At 43.6% G+C, this 20,847-nt stretch overlaps 1 protein-coding gene across 7 annotated transcripts in view; it reads right to left on the bottom strand.

Moving 5' to 3' along the window:
- Positions 1-17,948: 17,948 nt before the first annotated feature.
- The window catches only part of ABCG2 (ATP binding cassette subfamily G member 2 (Junior blood group)), a 177,329-nt gene continuing 174,430 nt past the window's right edge, over positions 17,949-20,847 (bottom strand). For all 7 annotated transcript variants that reach the window (XM_033959388.1, XM_033959405.1, XM_033959440.1 and 4 more), the window contains one exon: positions 17,949-19,143. In XM_033959388.1, the coding sequence (XP_033815279.1) occupies positions 18,996-19,143 (148 nt within the window). In that variant the 3' untranslated portion in view covers positions 17,949-18,995. The remainder of the gene's footprint in view (positions 19,144-20,847) is intronic.

The following is a 20,847-nucleotide window of genomic DNA, read 5'->3' as shown; positions in this document are numbered from 1 at the left end:
GACCTATAAAGATGTTACTGTTTAATGCCTTTGATTTGTATATGGTCCTTATGGATAATTGTTCCTTTGTATTTCATATATGTATTTTCCCTTTTTTTCCTTTCTTGACATTTTGCACTTTTGCTGTTTCTAAACTTGTAACTTCACTGGAAATGTCCATTTAGTTCTTTTGTAATCCGCTTTGAACTGCAAGGTATAGGCAGAATAGAAGTCCCTAATGTAATGTAATGTAATTTGTATATCTGGTTTCTTCTTTGCTGCTGTTTTTATTTCTCTGGATGTAATATTGGAAAACTTTTTCAATTTAAAAAAAAAAAAAGCCTAATGGCTTCATAAAAGAGGGCCTTAATTTTTTGTTGGTTTTGAAATTTTATAATTTCAGTTATAATGTGCCAATTGTTCCATTTAGTGTGCTAAAAAGGTTTGAGAGACACTGCACTAGCCAGTCAGGTTTGCAAGAATAACCACAATGAATATGTATGATAGGTTTGCAAATACTGTAATAGGTCTCTACAATATGCAATTTTATATCATGCATATTCATTGTGATGATTCTGAAAACTTGACTGGCTAGGTGTGTCTCCAGGAGATGGTTAAGTACTGCACTAGATATTTAAAAAGTCAGCAGTTGTAGAACAGCTCAGGTCAGCAAATGTAACTTCATTGAGTTTTGGGGGGGTGGAGTAGGCAGTCCAAGTTCACTCTGTAAGAAGTAAATGATTCTCACCAGGACACTCAGGAAAGCAGAAGATAGGGGGGCGGAGCCTAACTTCCACGGGGAAAGCACGCATGTTTTAACGGCTCCTCCACACCGCGCCCGATTATACTGAAAAAGTGCCTTTTTGGGGAAAAGAAAATTTAAAGCCACAGCGATAACCAGCACTGCCTCTACTCGGGAACAGAATGTCGCCTCCGAAACCAACGAAATCGGAGTCTGCCGCACCCGCACCCCTCGGGGGGAAAAGGCCTAAGCCCGATCCGAGCACGCCGAGCACGCCGGAGAAAATGGCGCCCAAGGGCGAGGAGGCTACACTAGACCTGCTCCTTCGAGAAACAAGATCAATCCGATCAATTGTGCAGGAGCAGGTTGAAGAATCTAAACTGATTAGAGGGGAGATAGAAGCGCTAAACTCCCAGTTCGTAGATGCGCGCCACCGTCTTGATGCCCTGGAAGAAAAAACGGCGAATTTGCAGTCTACACAAGCCATGGTAAATACACACGAAAAAATGATAACCAACCTGCAAAGAGATATTGAGGACCTTTCTAATCGCAGCAGGAGATCTAATCTGAGGATTATTGGACTACCGGAATCGACAGAGGGCTCTGATATGATTATCTTCCTGTCTGATTTCCTGCCTAAAATGCTAGGTCTAACCTTCTCTCCAGCACTGGAAATTGAACGTGCTCACCGCGTGCCCTCCCATCTCTCTGCACATGCTACTGCTCCTCGTCCCATAGTGGCAAAACTGCTTAGATTTCAACACACTCTACAGATTCTCACAGCTGCAAAAGCCAAACCTCAACTGCTTTACCAAGGCAAGAAGTTCTTCATTGTGCCTGATCTGGCTAAAACTACAGCATTAAAAAGAAAGGCTTTTTTATCTCACCGCCAGGAGCTTAAAGACATAGGTGCCAAATACGGACTGATGTACCCGGCCAGAATGAAAGTCACCTACAACAATCATACCACTTCATATACTGAGCCAGATGATTTAGTTGCTTTCCTTGATTCTTTGAAAATGCGCTGAAGAGGAAGGCTGCTGCTGGTTAATATGTTTTTTGTTTTTTTTTCCCCTTCACAGTTACAAGTGTATTTACCTGTTTCTTTGACAGGCACATTTTTTTCATGTTTCTGATAATATATGGGTGGGAGGTTTGCCAGTTGTCTCATCCGTGCTAGTTCCCTGTGCCCATAGGTGCACCCTTGAATTGTTATATTGTACGCATGGCAATGGAGTCCATTTTGACTGCATTACATGCTGATATTTCTAGTTGTCTCTCTTTTTTCTCCTTTCTTTCTCTGTTTTTCCCTTTTCTATTTTCTGACAGGAGTGTCCTTTATTTATTTCATTACTATTATGCTGAATTTGTGCCTCCTCTGAGCATGGATAGTCTCTTCTGTATTATGATATTTCATTTTGTGACCTATGACTGACCTACATGTTTTTTCTTTTAATGTGAATGGTTTGAACCACCCTATTAAAAGAAAAAAGATAACCAATTACGTTTATAGTAAACACCCTGATGTTATATTTCTACAGGAGACCCACCTCACGCCTGCTGCCGCTATGAAATTCCAAATTAAAGGATACTCCACTCATATATACTCACCTGCCACCCAGCGTAAAAAAAATGGAGTGTCAATATTTCTTAATGATAAACTTTCTCCTACTATTCACTCCTCTAAAACTGATACAGAGGGCAGATGGTGTTTGATTCATGCTGCGTTGCACTCGGTAGATTTTGTATTTCTTAATATTTATGCTCCAGTTTTAGATCACCCGGAATTTTTTCAAGATCTTCAGATGGAGTTGATGGGACATGCATCCTGCTCCTTAATACTAGGGGGCGACTTTAATCAAGTTCAGGATGTTTATACCGATAGATCTTCGTCATGCAAACCTTCAAAATCCAGGTCCTTCGCAGCCCTACAGGCCCTTAAAGACACCTATTCGCTAATGGACCCCTGGCGATTGCTCAATCCGAAGGGTAGGGAGTATTCTCATTTTTCACCGCCGCATAATACATACACAAGAATAGACTTCTTTCTTTTATCCTCTTCTCTAACTCATGATCTCACAAACACCGTTATTCATCCGATCTCTCTCACAGATCATGCACCCATTTCACTACATCTTCTTCTCTCGGCACCCCGCAAAGATTCCCCTTCTTGGAGACTGAATAACACTTTACTTTTAGATACGGAAATAGCTGAAAAAATAAAATCAATCACCGCCGAATTCTTTGAACTTAACTCTAAAGATCCTGAGGTTTGTCCTGCCATTGTCTGGGAGGCGTACAAAGCTACCCTTAGAGGTGAATTAATTAAACTTTCATCCTGGAAAAAGAAAAAATCCATACAGAAAGAGAAGGAATTGGAATCCTCTATTAAAATGTTAGAATTACAACATATGTCTGATCACTTATATGATCCGGCCATGCATCAGCATATCCAAAACCTTAAATATGAATATAATACCTTGATGTCCCAAAACGCTAGGAGAGACATTTTTATTTCAAACTCGGGCCACTACTTAGGTGACAATTTGATGGGTCGCCCACTGGCCAGATATCTTAAAACTAAATCTAAACGCTTACATATTACAGCTGTTCAAGACTCATCGGGGCTGATGGTTAAGACTAAATCTCTGATTTCCTCTCAATTTGAACAATTCTATACCACTTTGTATAAATCTGAACACTCAGCCTCTGACTCTGAGATAGATTCTTTCCTAGCTCCTTTGGATCACCCATCTCTATCAGAATCTGTAAAATTGGACTTAGACTCTCCTATTACTATACCTGAAATAGAAGCAGCAATTTTATCTCTACCTAACGGCAAAGCACCGGGCCCAGATGGCTTCACTAATGAATTCTTTAAACAATTTCGGACTCTCTTGGCCCCTTATTTGCATACTTATTACGAATTTCTTCATTCTACCCCAGAAAAACAATTTAATTTTACCGAGGCCACTATTGTGGTTATTCCCAAACCTGACAGGGATCCCACTTTGGTTAAAAATTTTCGCCCCATCTCTCTTCTTAACTTAGATTATAAAATTATGGCAAAACTCCTTTCCCTGAGACTTAATAAAGCAATCCCTTCTTTAATTCATAAGGATCAAGTAGGATTTATTAAACAGAGATTTATCGGTGATAATTTACGTCTTTTTCATCACATTAATGCCCATGCTAAGACCCTCCCAGATCCTGTAATTGGCCTTGCTATTGATGCTGAAAAGGCCTTCGACCGCGTCGAATGGCCTTTTCTCTTTCGAATCATGAAGTGGTACAATTTTGGTACCTCCTTCACGTCATGGGTTGAAACCTTGTACCGACAACCCACGGCTCGCATTCTTATCAACAATTCTCTTTCCAATAAGTTTCCACTTCATAGAGGAACTCGTCAAGGATGCCCACTTTCTCCCCTATTATTTAATTTAGCTCTAGAACCACTTCTTTCGGCCATTCGTCAATGTCCCTTAATTAAAGGCATCTCCACTTCCTCTCGTCATGTCAAGTTAGCGGCCTATGCCGATGATGTTCTCCTCTTCATTCGAGACCCTACTAATTCCCTTCCTGCTCTTGTTGACATTGTCTCTCAATACTCCCTGCTCTCTGGATACTCAGTTAATTGGGAAAAATCAGAGATCTTCCCCCTTAATGATCACATCTCTCCATCGGATCTCGCTCAATTCCCCTTCTCTTGGTCACGTGGGGCTGTGAAGTACCTGGGTGTCTTAATACACAAAGATCCAATTTATGCTCAAGATCTCAACCTGACTAAAATTAAAAATTTAGTTTTGAACACGACATCTAGATGGTCCCCACTCTATTTGTCTTGGTGGGGCAGGATTGCTTCCATCAAAATGACTCTCGCCCCACAGATAAATTACACCCTTTCGATGCTCCCATCTTTATGCAGGAAGACATTTTTTCAATGGCTAAATAAGAAAATTTCTGATTTTGTTTGGAATAAGAAAAAGCCCCGTATTGCGCTCACTAAATTAAAAGCCTCCAGAATACATGGTGGTTTAAACCTACCTGATTTTTATTTTTATTATGTAGCATCATTGGCCAAATACGGAGCATATTGGATCACTGACCCTTGTCCCCAAGATCCTCCAACCTGGTTTGAAATGGAGCGATTTCTCTGTACACCATTACATGTTTCCTGTTTGGCAACTATACCTGTTCCTCGAAATTTGAGAGGATACTCTCTGTTGAGTGCAACGCAGCATGCCCTTCATCTATTAGATGCAATCGCAGAAATTTCAATTAAAGACAGTCCATTCATGTGTATCTGGAATAATCCCAAACTTCAACATAATGGAAAATCAATCTCATGGAAACGTTGGCAGAGGTCTGGGTTGTGGTTCCCTCATCAAATTATTAAACAATCCTCTATTGTTCCCTTTAACAAACTCTGCTCCACTTACTCGCTACCCCAATCTACAGCTTCTCAATGGCTTATTCTCACTGGAGCGCTGGCTTCTTTGTCTCTACGTTTTGACTTTGAATCATCCATCCACACTATACGCCACTGGTCTTCACTGGCTATACTAAACGGTAAAGCAATCTCCTTATTTTACAACATACTAAGAGACAATTCCTTTACTTTTTCTTCCAATTCTATGAAACACTGGGAATCCATGCTAACGACCCCTCTTACGGATGTTGACTGGGATCTTTTTTGGTCTTCGACAAACCGTCCTCTCCTGTCCTCCAGAGTTTCACAGTCAATGTTCTTCGTCATGTGGAATGCAGTATGGACTCCTTTTAGGATGTGGAAGGCTAACCTCAAACAAGACTCTGTATGCTGGAACTGCATGAAAGAGACAGGAACCTTGGATCACATGCTTTTCCACTGTACTCCAGTTCGTTCCTTCTGGGCTCGCATTTGGGTCACTATAAAATGTATCACCAACTGCTCGGATGAACTCTCCTTAGACATTATTATTCTTCGTTCTCAACACCCATGTTTTACTTTGTCAAACTGTCCTCCCAAACTCATAGATACTATGTTTGTGACTGCCATTATGCATATCTTAAAAAACTGGAAATCCTCTTCCTTATTGGACTATACTTTTTGGTGGAACTCTTTGAGTATGTACCATAAATATGAATCATATGCATATGAGAAGAAAAACATTGCTCGTCTTTCCATGAACATGGTACGATGTAATTCTCCCTGGAAATTCTTAGATTTTTATGTTCGTTCTGTTTCATAGACACTCCTGTCTCCATCTTCCTCCTCTTGTCTTCCTTCCTTCATTCTTTTCTTTCCTTTTTCTTCCCTCCTTTTCTCTCTTTTCTTCTTGTTCTCTTATTGACGGTTCAAGTATTATGAACTTCTTAAAAAGTTTCGACATGACTATAGTTAATTGCAATTGAAGTTGTACTATATTAAGTGCTTTAGTCTTGATGTTCTGATTTTGAATATGTATTTAAAACATGTATTTGGACCTGTACTTGGACTGTAACTTTTCACAAACATTAATAAAAACATTGAACTAAAAAAAAAAAAGGAAAGCAGAAGATAATGTATTGTTCTCTTGCAAGACAGAGTGTCTGGATGCAAAATTGCAAAGTAGTCACACAAAGCTCAGTGTAATCATTCATTATATAGTTAGTTCACATATTTCTTGGTCCCTCCTGCCTGCATGCTCATTGGTTAGAGTAGCAGCAGTTCACAACCTATCAAATGTTCTCTTCAGTACTTCCATTTTCCCCACCTCTGTTTATTTTCCCATTACTCTCAGGTCTCCGATCCCCAACCCTATTTACTGTGTCCCATATATGGGTATTCATATGCCCTGTCCTTTCATCACGTGCTCAACCACCCAGCTACATTCTATGTCCTTCAATTTGTTATTTTAACAAAGCCCATATTCTGCAATTACTGGAGCCATTGTGTTCTAATTACAAAAACTATACCAAGAATGTCTCATCCCCCTCATCACTGCCTCTGCATATCTTTGCAACCTAGTGTTTCTATGTGTTATTACATTTTGCAATAATTAACACCATACAACTGTTAAAAAAATATATTAGTATATGCTTGCTTCGGGCCGAGTCGGGGAGGAAGCAGGCACCAGGAGAGAGCGTGGAGGAGGCTTAGGAGAGAGGAGGACACGAGGGAGGAACAGCAGGCGAAGGCAGGCAGAGTGGGGTAGCAGCGAGAGAAAGCTCCGCCCACCCCCACGAGTCACCAGTAGCGTCGGAGCGCCCAGACTCCCCCTTAAAAGGAGGAGAACCACGGCACCAGGGCACTTGCTTCGGGCCAAGTCGGGGAGGTAGCAGGCACAAGCAGGCACCAGGAGAGAGCGTGGAGGAGGCTTAAGAGAGAGCGAGGAGGACACGAGGGAGGAACAGCAGGCGAAGGCAGGCAGAGTGGGGTAGCGGTGAGAGAAAGCTCCGCCCACCCCCACGAGTCACCAGTAGCGTCGGAGCGCCCGGACTCCCCCTTAAAAGGAGGAGAACCGCGGCGCCAGGGCACTTGCTTCGGGCCGAGTCGGGGAGGTAGCAGGCACAAGCAGGCACCAGGAGAGAGCGTGGAGGAGGCTTAGGAGAGAGCGAGGAGGACACGAGGGAGGAACAGCAGGCGAAGGCAGGCAGAGTGGGGTAGTGGCGAGAGAAAGCTCCGCCCACCCCCACGAGTCACCAGTAGCGTCGGAGCGCCCGGACTCCCCCTTAAAAGGGGGGGAGCCAACGGCGCGCAGCAGCTACATCTAAACCACAAACTGTAGGTATTTTCTTCTCTTACTCATTCTCTTTCTCTTCTTTTTCAGGTAGCTGCACTCCAGGCACCACTTTTACACCTCACACACACTGAGAGACTAAAGAAAGGAGAAGAAGAATAGGAGGCAGCAGGCACCCAGCGGAGCTTCCCAGTCTACTGCACAGAGTGTCATATGTACGACTACCTCCCCTCCGGGAGGCAGGCGTACATATGCAGTCGGTGTCAGGAACTGGAAAGCCTGAAGAATGAGGTCGGGAGACTGCAGGTCAAGGTCCAGGAGCTGGAGGGGCTCCGTGCTTTAGAAGAACCGTGCTGGGCAACTGAGGACCCCACCAGAGACAGCCACATAAAGGAGCAAGTTAGGGAGCTCGAGAAATTCATCGAGGAGGCCTGCAGGATGGTGGGGGTACAGGATCACCAGCAAGTTGGACAGGACCCAACTGATGAAAGACAGAATCCACCAGATGGAGGACGGAATCCACCAGACGCCGGGGGAGAAGGACTTTGTGGAATACCCGAGCAGAGAGAGGAGGCCAAGACCCACCAGAACTCTGAGGGAGAAGTAGAGGACCACACCAAAGATACAGACTTAAGACCAAAAAGGAAACTGAAGAAGGGGAAATCTGCAGTCATAGTGGGTGACTCAATCCTGAGAGAAGTTGACAGTCACGTAGCAGGAGGGAGAGAGGACCGGCTAGTGACATGTCTCCCAGGGGCAAGAACGAAGGACATCACCGACAGAATCGAGAGGATCCTGGAAGGAGTGGAGACAGAGGAGACAGCGGTGATAATCCACGTTGGAACAAACGACGTCAGCAGAAGAAATTACAGCAGGACTACACTAACCGAGCAGTTCCAGACCCTGGGAAGGAAGTTGAAGCTGAGGACACGGAAGATAGCTTTCTCAGAGATCCTGCCAGTACCGAGGGCAGATGTAAGGAGGCAGACCGAGCTGCAAGCCATAAACGCATGGCAGAGGAGATGGTGCGAAGAGGAAGGTTTCCACTTTGTAAGGAACTGGTCAACTTTTTGGGGTAAGAACAAGCTCTACAGGAGGGACGGACTGCACCTGAGCACGACAGGAACAAGAATGCTGGCAAATAACGTCAAGAGCACAATAGACAAGGCTTTAAACTGAGGAGAGGGGGAAAGCTGACAGTCGATCTGGTGTCGACGCTTCGGGAAGGAATATCAAAGGAAGACACTGAAAGGGAAAAATGCAAAGTAGGCCTCCAAGGCAAGCGGGAAAATTGCGAAAAAGAACTCAAAGACGAACTACAGGAGTTCAAGGAACAAGTGAAATTAGAGAGCGAAAAGAAGGAAAAACAGCAGGAACTAAAAGGACATGCAGAAATGAGGAAGACAGCTGAGGACAAAGAAATCACACCATGGGAAGGGGACGAACAAAATGGGACTCAGGGGCTGGCACCCCAAGAAGGGGACGACAAGAGAATCAACCCACAAGGAAGAACAACAGGGAAAGTAAAAAACCAAAACTTAAATTGCTTGTACGCCAATGCAAGGAGTCTACGGACCAAAATGGGAGAGCTGGAAGTCATGGCCAACAAAGAGGACCTAGACATAATTGGAATCACAGAAACATGGTGGTCTGAGGACAACAAATGGGACGTAGTCCTACCAGGTTATAAACTCTATAGGAAAGACAGGACATGTAAGAAGGGAGGAGGAATAGCGCTATACATAAAGGACTCCATTCACTCGACCAGGATGGATACGGCAACAAGGGCAGAAGGTTTGGAATCGCTATGGGTTAAGTTACCAGGAAGAAAGGGAGCCGACACAAAATTGGGACTTTATTATCGCCCACCTGGACAGCCAGAAACAAGTGACAATGACCTAGAAGCAGAATTGAGGCAGGAATGCAAAAGCGGAAGGGTGACGGTTATGGGAGACTTCAACCACCCTGGGATAGACTGGAGCATTGGACACTCCAGCAGCGCGAGGGAAACAAAGTTCCTGGAGGCTGTGAGGGATTGCTTCTTGGAGCAGCTGGTCCAGGAACCGACACGAGGAGATACCACTCTTGACCTAATCCTCAACGGTCTAGGGGGACCCGCAAAGGAGGTGGTAGTAGTAGGGCCACTAGGAAACAGTGATCACAACATGATCCAGTACAAACTAGAAATGGGAACATCAAAAGTGAAGAGAACCACAGCGATGGCACTCAACTTCAGAAAAGGGAACTACAAAGCTATGAGGAAAATGGTGAGACATAAACTCAGAAACAGCTCACGGAAGATGGAGACCGTAGAGAAAGCCTGGTCCCTACTCAAGAACACGGTGCAAAAAGCACAAAACATGTACATCCCCAGTTTAGGAAAGGGCGCAAACAGAATCAAACAAAAAACAAGGTGTGGATAACAAAGGAAGTGAAGAAGGCGATAAGCGACAAGAGATCATCATTCAGAAAATGGAAAAAGGACCAAACTGAGGAAAACCGGAAGGAACACAAAAAACACCAGAAAGAGTGCCACCGAGTGGTTAGGGAAGCAAAAAGAGAATACGAAGAGAAGCTGGCTGGGGAGGCGAGAAACTTCAAGCCGTTCTTTAGGTACGTGAAGGGGAGGCAACCGGCAAGGGAGGAAGTGGGACCGTTGGATGATGGAACCAGAAAGGGAGTGGTAAGAGAGGAAAAAGAGGTAGCAGACAGGTTAAACAAGTTTTTCTCGTCGGTCTTCACTAGCGAGGACACATCCAATGTACCAGAACCTGAGGAGATTATAAGTGGGGATCTAGATGAAAAGCTGGAGCAAATAGAAGTAAGCCATGAGGACGTCCTACGACAGATAGATAGATTAAAAAGCGACAAATCACCGGGCCCGGATGGAATCCACCCAAGGGTACTAAAAGAACTGAGAAAGGAAATAGCGGAAACATTCCAGCAAATATGTAATCTATCATTGAAAACTGGGGAGATCCCGGAGGACTGGAAAATAGCAAATGTCACGCCTATCTTTAAGAAAGGATCAAGAGGAAACCCGGGAAACTACAGGCCGGTGAGCTTGACTTCGGTTCCGGGTAAGATGATGGAAGCACTTATTAAGGACAGCATCTGCGAGCACATGGAAAAAAATGGGCAGCTGAGGGAGAGCCAACATGGCTTCTGCAAGGGAAGGTCTTGCCTCACAAACTTACTACATTTCTTTGAGGGAATAAACAGCCAGATAGACAAAGGGGAACCCATAGACATAATTTACCTCGACTTCCAAAAAGCTTTCGACAAGGTACCCCACGAAAGGCTGCTTAGGAAGCTGTGGAACCACGGAGTGGAGGGGGATGTATACCGATGGATTAAACACTGGTTGGGCAGAAAACAGAGGGTTGGAGTGAAGGGCCAATACTCAGACTGGCAACGGGTCACGAGCGGAGTTCCGCAGGGGTCGGTGTTGGGACCGCTCCTGTTCAATATATTTATAGACGATCTGGAGACAGGGACGAAATGTGAGGTTATCAAATTTGCAGATGACACCAAACTCTGCAGCAGGGTTAGAACCACGGAAGACTGTGAAAACCTGCAAAGGGACCTAACGAAGCTGGAAGAGTGGGCCAAAGAGTGGCAGATGCGTTTTAATATAGAGAAATGCAAGGTCATGCATGTTGGGAAAAAGAACCCGATGTTCAGCTTTACAATGGGGGGAACATTGCTAGATGTAAGTACCCTTGAAAGAGACCTGGGTGTGCTGGTGGATACAACAATGAAAGCATCAGCACAATGCGCGACAGCCTCAAAGAAAGCAAACAGAATGCTGGGTATCATCAAGAAGGGTATCACGACCAGGACAAAGGAAGTCATCATGCCACTGTACCGTGCAATGGTGCGCCCGCATCTGGAGTACTGTGTCCAGTATTGGTCGCCGTACCTCAAGAAGGACATAGCATTGCTTGAGGGGGTCCAGAGAAGAGCGACGAAAATGGTAAGAGGTATGGAAAACCTTTCATATGCCGACAGGCTAGAACAGCTGGGGCTGTTCTCCCTGGAAAAGAGGAGACTTAGAGGAGACATGATACAAACTTTCAAGATCCTGAAAGGCATAGATAAGGTAGACAGGGACAGATTCTTCAGACTGTGGGGAACAACAAGTACAAGGGGGCACTCGGAGAAACTGAAAGGGGATAGGTTTAGAACCAATGCCAGGAAGTTCTTCTTCACCCAGAGAGTGGTGGACACATGGAACGCACTCCCGGAGGTAGTGGTGGGGCAGAAGACACTACAGGGATTCAAAGAAGGTTTGGATAAATTCTTGAAGGAAAAGGGGATTGAAGGATACAGATAGAAGTAAGGATAGGTTTTTTTAGGGCAGGGAACACTTGACAGGTCATGGACCTGATGGGCCGCCGCGGGTGCGGACCGCTGGGTGCGATGGACCTCTGGTCTGATCCCGGTGGAGGCAACTTCTTATGTTCTTATGTATGCACTTTATATTGTAAAGTTATTTCTTGTTGCGTTTCTCACAACTCCCCCCTTCCCCCCTTTTTATACTTATGTTAATTTTCCATTACTTTAGTATCCAGCCTCTAATTTGGATAACATTTGTTCCACCAGACTCTCATATTCAGTTCAGGTCAACACTCCCAATGCCGCTTCCCTGTCTACCGTAGCAAACAGATGGAAAGGCTTGTCCAAAGATTACAATGCTAGCACCGGGGTTGTGATTAGACTCTCTTTCAAGTCTGTTATCAATTTCTCCTCTTTCCACTTCAGGATGTTTGGTTCCTCAAGGAGTTTAAGATATAATCCCTTTGTCTTCTGGGCATATGAATCAATCTATAATCTACAATAGCCTGTTAAACCCAAACATTTTCTCAGTTCCTTTTTGGTTTTTGGAAGGGCAAGCTCTACAAACCCTTAATTCTCTCTGGATTGATTATTCGCTTTCCTTCAAATATCAAATGGCCCAGGTATTTCTACTTCTCTTTCCACATATGTAAATTTGGTCTTACTTACCCTAAGACCCTGTTCTCTTCCACTGCCCCCTTTTTCCCTAACATTAAAAGATCATCTACATATTGAAGTAAGGTCCGTTTTCCCCTCCCCCTGGATACCTTGAATTTATCCGGGACTTGTTCTAACACTTGTCCAGCACTTGATTGGGGGACTCTGTAAATGCTTGGGGGTAGCACAATCCACCTATACTGTTGCATCTGCCCTGTGTGAGGATTTTCCCACTCAAGAGCAAATAGGTCCCAGCTGCCTGAGTCTAGTGGACATGCCCAGAAGGCATCTTTCAAGTCCACTACACTGAATCACCCATGCTCATGTGGGGTTTAGCTCAATAAAGTGTATGGGCTCAGGAGAATGGGATGCCGGACTTGTACAACCTGGTTCAAAAGCCTCAGATCATGAACCAGGTGATATGATCCTTCTGATGAGCAGAACAGGCATGTTAAAAGGTAACATACAAGATTCTAAGAGCTCATCTGCAATTAGACTCTCAATCACTGGCTGAAGTCCTGACCTTCCAGTGAAATGGGGTACTGATTTTGACACACTATTTCATCACCCTTAAGCTTGATCTTCAAGGGGACAATATGCAACCCACCCCTATTTCCTTAACCTGCACAAGGGGATCAATCTGTTCCTCCTCATGTGTTGTTAAAGCTGCCAAGGATACCATCATTTAGGCATTTTTAATGCTTATTTCCAAGCTTAATTGGATAACGAAATCTCTGCCTAGCAGGTTAGTTCCTGCTTCAGGGATATATAGGAGGTCTCCCTTTACCTCTTCTGATCCCAACTTCAGTGAAACTTCTTTGATAATAGGAACAGAGAACCCTTCTCCCTTCACACTGACAATTTTTGGTCTGAAAATTCCATTCCCTGAGGAATGATATTCATTGATGTCCTCCTAGCTGCCCCCATATCAACTAGGAAAATTACTTCTTCATAGGGCCCCCACCTCTAAATTTATCAAGGGCTCCTGGTGAGACTTTAGAAACCCTGACTCCCCTATTCATCTTTAAATGTCATGAGAGGGATGGCTCTCTTCTCCCTCTTTAGGTCTAGGCCAGTGTTTTTCAACCTTTTTACACCTATGGACCGGCAGAAATAAAAGAATTATTCTGTGGACCGACATCAATCCGTGGACCAGCAGTTGAAGAACACTGGGCTAAGTCGTGGGCCAGACCCTGCCCCCATAATAGTACTAATTGCACCTTGCATGTCTCGTGCCTCATCTGGAAGCCTTCCCTCTGACGTCAGGCGCAGGATGCCCGTAGGAGCCGCTGCCTGTGACTTTGTGCACTGAATCAGTTAGGAAGAGGGAGCTGGCTCAAAGATAACGCCTCATCGATCGCACCGTGGACCAGCGGTTGAAGAACACTGTTTTGGGCCTGATGCACATGCTGGCCCTGTGGACCGGCACGGGTCCAAGGACCGGTGGTTGAAGAACAGTGGTCTAGGCAATCTCGTCTAAAATATCCAGGCTTACCACAATAGTAACAGTCCATGGATGATAAATCCTGGGGTGGTTTCCACAGACACCCCTGACTCGATTCCCTAGCTGAATTTATCTCCCCTGAATCCCCTCATTCTTCTTCCTCTTGGCCATCCTCCCCCTGTTTATCTACAGGATCAATTCATTCCTTGACTACCTCAGCTACTGCAGAAATCATCATCTTCGCTTTCTGCTTCTTTGCGTTTCCCTCAGTAATTCCTCCAGCAGTTTCTCACTCCACCCTTCTATTTTCTGTACCTTTTTCTTGATAGGCCATTCTTTTGTGACAAAATACACCTTTAGCAGGCCTTGTGTTATGGGATCATCTGGATTCATGCCAGAGTATTTTCTCACTTGTGCCCTTAGTCTCTGTAAAAAGGCTGATAGAGCCTCTTCTTTTTCTTGTTGCAGTTCAAATGCCTTAATAAAATTTTGGGACTTAATAGCAGGGATTAAAGAAGCAGCTCCTATGAGGTTTCTTAACTCCTTCATATTACCTCGATGTCCAGGGTCCTGATTATTCCAATTAGGATCTACATTAGGGAATTTCTCCTAATCATCCCCTGTTCTTCCCCATTAAATAGGATACCCAGAATAAGACATTTCCTGCCAGATATAAAAAAATTGGTCCTAGGAATTGATCAAATTGTTCAGCTAATCCAATTGGATCTTCAATTAAGGATTTCATTTCCTTTTTAAAACTCCTCACTTTAGTGCTAGTTAAGGGGGGAACTCCTCTTTCTTTTCACAAGGGTGCGCTCCTGAGGTGACAGAATAATTTGTCTGGCATTGCTCTACCTCCTTTTTCAGTCCGGGATACAGAGCTTTAGCTGGCTCTGGGGTTGTGGGAAGACTCATTGATTCCTCCCATAAATGTCAAATATCCTCCTCCCCCTGGGCCTCCTGAATCTTGGGAAGGTCAAACAGTGGGGGCAAATTCTGAAGGGGATCCCAAGGATGGACCCCTGTCTGTTTGTTCTCTGTTATTTTGTGACTTTGCTTTCAGGGGAATTTTACACTGCTCCCTAACCAGCAGGAGGCCTACTCTGCCTACTCTTTAGAATACAGTTTTTTTGTGACTCATATAGGAATTCAGTGTTTCCCAAAGCCAATCTTCATTTGCCCCATACTTTGGCCAGAAGACAGCCAGGGGTCTGACTGATACCTTCCTTTGTGCAGATGAAATAGCAATACTTGATTATCTGGTTGGTTTGTCTTTTCCTTTAGTATAAGACATGTCTTCCCAATGTTTAACATCCTCTCAAGGAAACTAGCAACATATAATTTTAGTTATTCTTTCCTATATGCATCACTTTGAGCTTTATCCACATTAAATTTCATCTGCTATTCAGATGCCCAGTCTTTCAAGATCCTCCTATAATTTCTCACAATCCACACAATTTAATAACTTTGAATAGTTTTGTGTCTGCAAATTTTCATGGTTTTATTTCTAAATAAGCTCAAAAGTGCAGATCCCTGGGATACTCCAGTTTATCTTTATTGAGAGAAATAGCCATTTAACCCTACTCTGTTTTCATCTTTTAACTAGTTCCCAATTCTTATCAACCTCTTGCCCCATGACTTTAATTTTCTCAGTCTCTCATAAGGGAATGTTTTCTAAAAATCCAGATACCCTATGGCACAGTTCTTCAACCGCCGGTCCGCAAAAAAATCTTGCCGGTCCGCAAAGGATTCAGTCCCCACCGAACGAAAGGCCAGCATCAGCTGACTTGATACTTCCTGTTGCCGTCGCTGTGCCGGGACTCCTGCCTTCGCCAGGACTCCTGCCGCGTATGCTTCCTGCCTTGTCTCCGCACCTCCACACCAGCAGCGGCAGCTCTGTGTGCTTTTAACTTCGGCACAGAGCTGCCCCTAAGCAGTAGTTTAGCGCTGTTTCATGAGGCAGCCTCGGGGCCTTTGCTAGGCCAGCCTGCTTCGATGATGCGATGTGGGCTGGCCTAGCAAAGGCCCCGAGGCTGCCTCATGAAACCGCGCTAAACTACTGCTTAGGGGCAGCTCTGAGCCAAAGTAAAAAACACACAGAGCTACCGCTTGCCTAAAGACTCTTGGGCCGCTGAAGGAGGGCAAAGAGCAGCTGTCCTGGAGGTTTCCCTTCCTCTCACCTTTGCAGGTCCCTTTTTTCCACCTTTTTTTTTTTTCCTTCAAATGGCAATGGGCCCCAGCATCAACATCAAGTAAGTTCAACTGTTCCTTGCAAGCGGTTCTGCTCGGCCAAAGCTTCCCCTCTGACATGAGCCACCCTCAGGGGAAATAAAGTGACCCGCAAAGGTGAGGGGAAGAGGGGCAGATGATGGAAGTTGGGGGGGGGGGAGAGAGAAGGAGCAGATGATGGAATGGAGGAGATGAGAGAGAGAAGGGGACAGATGATGGAAGTGAGAAAAAGGGAGAGAGAGCAGAAGGCAGATGGATGTCAGTTGAGAGGGGAGAGCAGATGCTGAATGGAAGTGGGGAAAGAACACATACTGGATGGAAGGAGGAGATAAATAAAGGGGGAAGAAAATAGTAAGATAATGGAGGGGTGAGGGAAAGGGGTGACAAGCTGTGGGTAGACACAGTGAAAAGAGGGAAACATGACTAAATAGTAAGAAAGAATTTAATTTAGATGGAGGCAGAAAATAGAGAAGGAAGACCAGAGAAGAAAAGGGAAGAGAAAGCAGAGAATATCAGATCTGAGTGGAGGAAATGAGAAGAGAGAGATGCTAAAAACCACAGGGGGAAGGGAAGGACAGAGATGCCAGACCATGAGGGGAACAGAAGGAAGATGATGGATGCCAGACCAAATTGGGGGGAGGGGCAGGAGGAGAGATGGCAGGGAAAGACAAACAGTGAATGGAAGGGACAGATGCTGGACTGAAGAGACGGAGAAGGTTATCATGCCGCTGTACCGGGCCATGGTACGCCCTCACCTGGAGTACTGCGTCCAGCACTGGTCACCGTACATGAAGAAGGACACGGTACTGCTCGAAAGGATCCAGAGAAGAGCGACTAAAATGGTTAAGGGGCTGGAAGAGTTGCCATACAGCGAAAGATTTGAGAAACTGTGCCTCTTCTCCCTTGAGCAGAGGAGATTGAGAGGGGACATGATAGAAACATTCAAGGTACTGAAGGGAATAGACTTAGTAGCCAAGGACAGGTTGTTCACCATCTGCAAGGCAGGGAGAACGAGAGGGCACTCTCTAAAGTTGAAAGGGGATAAATTTCGTACAAACGTAAGGAAGTTCTATGGTAGAAAGCTGGAATGCTCTTCCAGAGGCTGTTATAGGGGAAAACACCCTCCAAGTATTCAAGACAAAGTTAGACAAGTTCCTGCTGAACAAGAACATGCGCTGGTAGGGCTAGTCTCCGTTAGGGTGCTGGTCTTAGACCAGAGGGCTGCCGCATGAGCGGACTGCTGGTCATGATGGACCTCTGGTCTGACCCAGCAGTGGCAATTCTTATGTTCTTAGGGCAGACACTGGCTGGAAGAGAGTGAAAAAGCAATGAAAGCAGAAACGAGAGACGACAAAAGGTAGAAAAAAATAATTTTATTTCTATCTTGTGATTCAAATATATCAGATTTTGAAATATGTATCTTGCTAGACATAACTGGGGAGTGCAAAGCCCAGGCAGTGCATCTTTAGCTTCCAGCTGGCTTAGGGCTCTCTCTGACCAGGGGGCAGTTGCCCTAGTTCCACTCCCCTAACACCATTCCTGTCATGTGTGACACTGGTATTCTGTTACATGATATTTGTGTAGCATTCTGTAATAATTTGGCTTATTCAGTTTTCTTGATAGTAGAGGGGATATATGTGAAGGGGAGGGGAGACAGGGGTTTTGTTGATCTTTGCCCTGTATTATTTGTATTTATAAAATGACAATTGTATAGAATATTGTTTCTTTTTATACTTTAATAAAATATGTTCAATATAAAATTATAACTATTTGAGGCTTGTGCGGATGGGATCAGATGGTTTGTGGGACCGAGCTCACGGGGACAGGGCGGCGATGGTTTTTTAAAAAAAATTTCAGTCTTAGTAGTTTGCCGGTCCATGAAATAATTATTTTATTTCCGCCGGCCCATAGGTGTAAAAAGGTTGAAGAACACTGCCCTATGGGGCTCATTTTCAAAACATTTAGATGCACAAAGTATCAAAGTAACCTATGGTATTTTGTGTGTAAGTGCTTTGAAAATGAGCCCTTAAATCAACTGGCTCATGTTTATCCATAAGTTTATTTATGCCTTCAATAATATCAGATTGGTGAGGCAAGACTTCCTTTGGCTAAATTCGTGTTTTCTCTGTTCCATTGTCTGTCTGTGTTCATAATTTTGTTCTTTATAATAGTTTCTACTATTTTATCTAGCACAAATGTCAGGCTCACCCCAGCACAGCAAATTGTAGAAAATACAGTTTTATTTGTCTATCTTGGCTCTAAAAATACTAAAGGTTGCTTTTCTCCTGTTTTGAATCAATGGGCAAGAATGCTTAGTACATCTGGCCCTTAACTTATGCTCAACCTTTGAGAAAAAAGTATTCAAACTTCTGAAAACACATCCATATCTGAAAACTGTATTTCTTTTCATATCTCTATAAATGGGCAGTTCTGAATCCTGGACTGCAATGAAGATTCTGAGTTGATTACAAGTTTTACATATACAGTATATAAACTTGACATTACAACAAAAATTATATACTAAATAGGATTCCAGAACGTGCAACAGAGAATGGTTAACTGTCAAGCTCAAAGATATAAAAACTAAAGTAATATACTAACAATTTTTTAAAAGTCCATCACCTAATCATTAACTATAAATAAGATTGCATTTTTATACTGAGATCCAAGGAGCTCACAAAAAAATAAAATAAGTGCAAATTACAATAACAAGGAAGAACTGCCATTCAAAAAGTTTCTCTCGCCCTGGTGACCTGTATCTCATTGAAATCTAAGGAGACAGTTGTTTTCTTGGCTGTAGAGCAGACATGGATTACAGTCTTCATTCTCTTCAGACAGATCTTCAACCTGTGCCAGCTGCACAGAATCACTTTAATATCTGAACCACAGTTTTAAAAATGCTTGTTTAGGACAACTTTTTCATGAAGTGCAGCTTAAGGAAGGCAATTGTGAGGAAAATAACAGTCAAACAGCCAAGTGCCACATGATTCTGCCACAGACCCCATGTAGTTGCTTCAATGCCTTGTCCTGCTAAATATTCCTCACCTGTACATCTGAAAGTACAAACATAAGTTTAAAAGTGACAATTTTGCTTTAAATTGTTGTGGGGTTTTTACTATTGTACATTAGGGACAAGTACCTGGAAAAATTTGGTTTTGTGTTGCCATGTTCTTTTCAGGAATATTTGTTTTGTTCCTATTTCACTTATGTTGTCACAGGAGCAATCATTGAGAATGCACATCCTTTTCAAATAGCATGCTTTATTTGCAAAGAGTGTACGTACGTTCTTTCTCAATAATGTACGCACCATTCGTACATGCATAAAGGGTTCTGCATGTGTGCATTATTGGGAAAAAGTGCATACTCATTCCAAACCTGTGTGCGCTCTCTGAAGATGTGCACACTATAACAGCAAATGGAAAAACACAAAGGAGTCCTTTGACAAAGCTGTGGTAGAAAATGGCTTTAGTGCGCCCTTATGCAATAAGGTCATTTTTACCACTGCTGGAAAATGGCTGATTTTCCAAATAGTAAACAGTGCTGCTATAGTTTCAATAAAGGGAGTTTCAAACCAATCAACTAAGAAGATAAGTGGATTTTTCCTCTATCTTTTTGCACAAAACAGCCCTGCTTTACGTTTATATATAGTGGGAGCTAGATTGGAGGTTTTTTTGCCAGTGAGGTGTTTGCCCAACCACCTTGGACCACCATTGTGGTGGTGGAAGGGTTCCAGTCTGAGGCTTTTTCCTCCTTTCATTTGAAACTCCTTTTATTGAAACTATAGCAGCACTGTTCACTTTTTTGTGACAACCATCATATTGGTTTTGTGAAAGTGTATATTTCAACATTATTGATTTTCACATATCCGAGTTGTTTTTGCTGATTTTCCAAATAGAAAATTTTAGCATGAGGACATTACCAAAAGTTACCACCACCTATTTTAAAGCAATAAGGGTTCACATGCTGCTGATCAGCATGCGTCAGTGTAGACGCGATAACTGATTTGCACAGAAACATCCACTCTGCCTTCAGACATGTTCCCTCCCAGAAAAGTACACAAAAAAATAGCACGTGGTTTGTTTGTTCCACAGTAAACCCTTTTGAGTTGCATTAAGGCTTCTCCAGAAAAACCCATCCCAATATAACTGGGTCAGCTTGGCCACAGCTTCACTGCCTGACATCATCTACAGTCACTTTGTACATCTTTTGGGTGTTGACGGTAGATTTCAGAAAGCTTCTTAAAAAGAGTCAGTTGATGCACCTTAATGCAGAACATACTCTCAAAAAGCAAGGAATAATTGAACATAATAAAAGTTGCTTTCTTTGGTGCTTATGGCGTACCGAAAGGGTATCTGATATTTCTCAAGCAGTGCTGAAATTTCTCACTATGGAGGAATGCTTCTCTGCAGATCTGAATTTGTGCTTCTTGGAAGAAAGCCTTATTAATACAGATCTAATGTACCGTTCTAGTACAAACATTGGGTCTAGAGAAAGTCTTAAAAGCTCATGTACTACAACTTTGTTGTTAATCTTTTTAAAAATATCACAACCAAGATAGATTAGAAAAATTAACTTGGTTTAAAAGCTTTCTCTCGGTATGCGTGTTAACAGCCAACATCTGGTTTTTCCCACGTCATACTGATTTGGATATTAGTCTATCCCATTTTATTGTCTGTCTGTGACTGCCTCTTAAATATATTCTATGATCATCCCTTTCAGAACCAAGTTTGTTGTGCTTCACTACCGATCACATCTGA

Source organism: Geotrypetes seraphini, chromosome 1 (assembly GCF_902459505.1).
Source record: "Geotrypetes seraphini chromosome 1, aGeoSer1.1, whole genome shotgun sequence".
NCBI lineage: Eukaryota > Metazoa > Chordata > Amphibia > Gymnophiona > Dermophiidae > Geotrypetes > Geotrypetes seraphini.
Note: the sequence above shows the minus strand (reverse complement) of the source record. Positions and strands in the feature narration are given on the sequence as shown.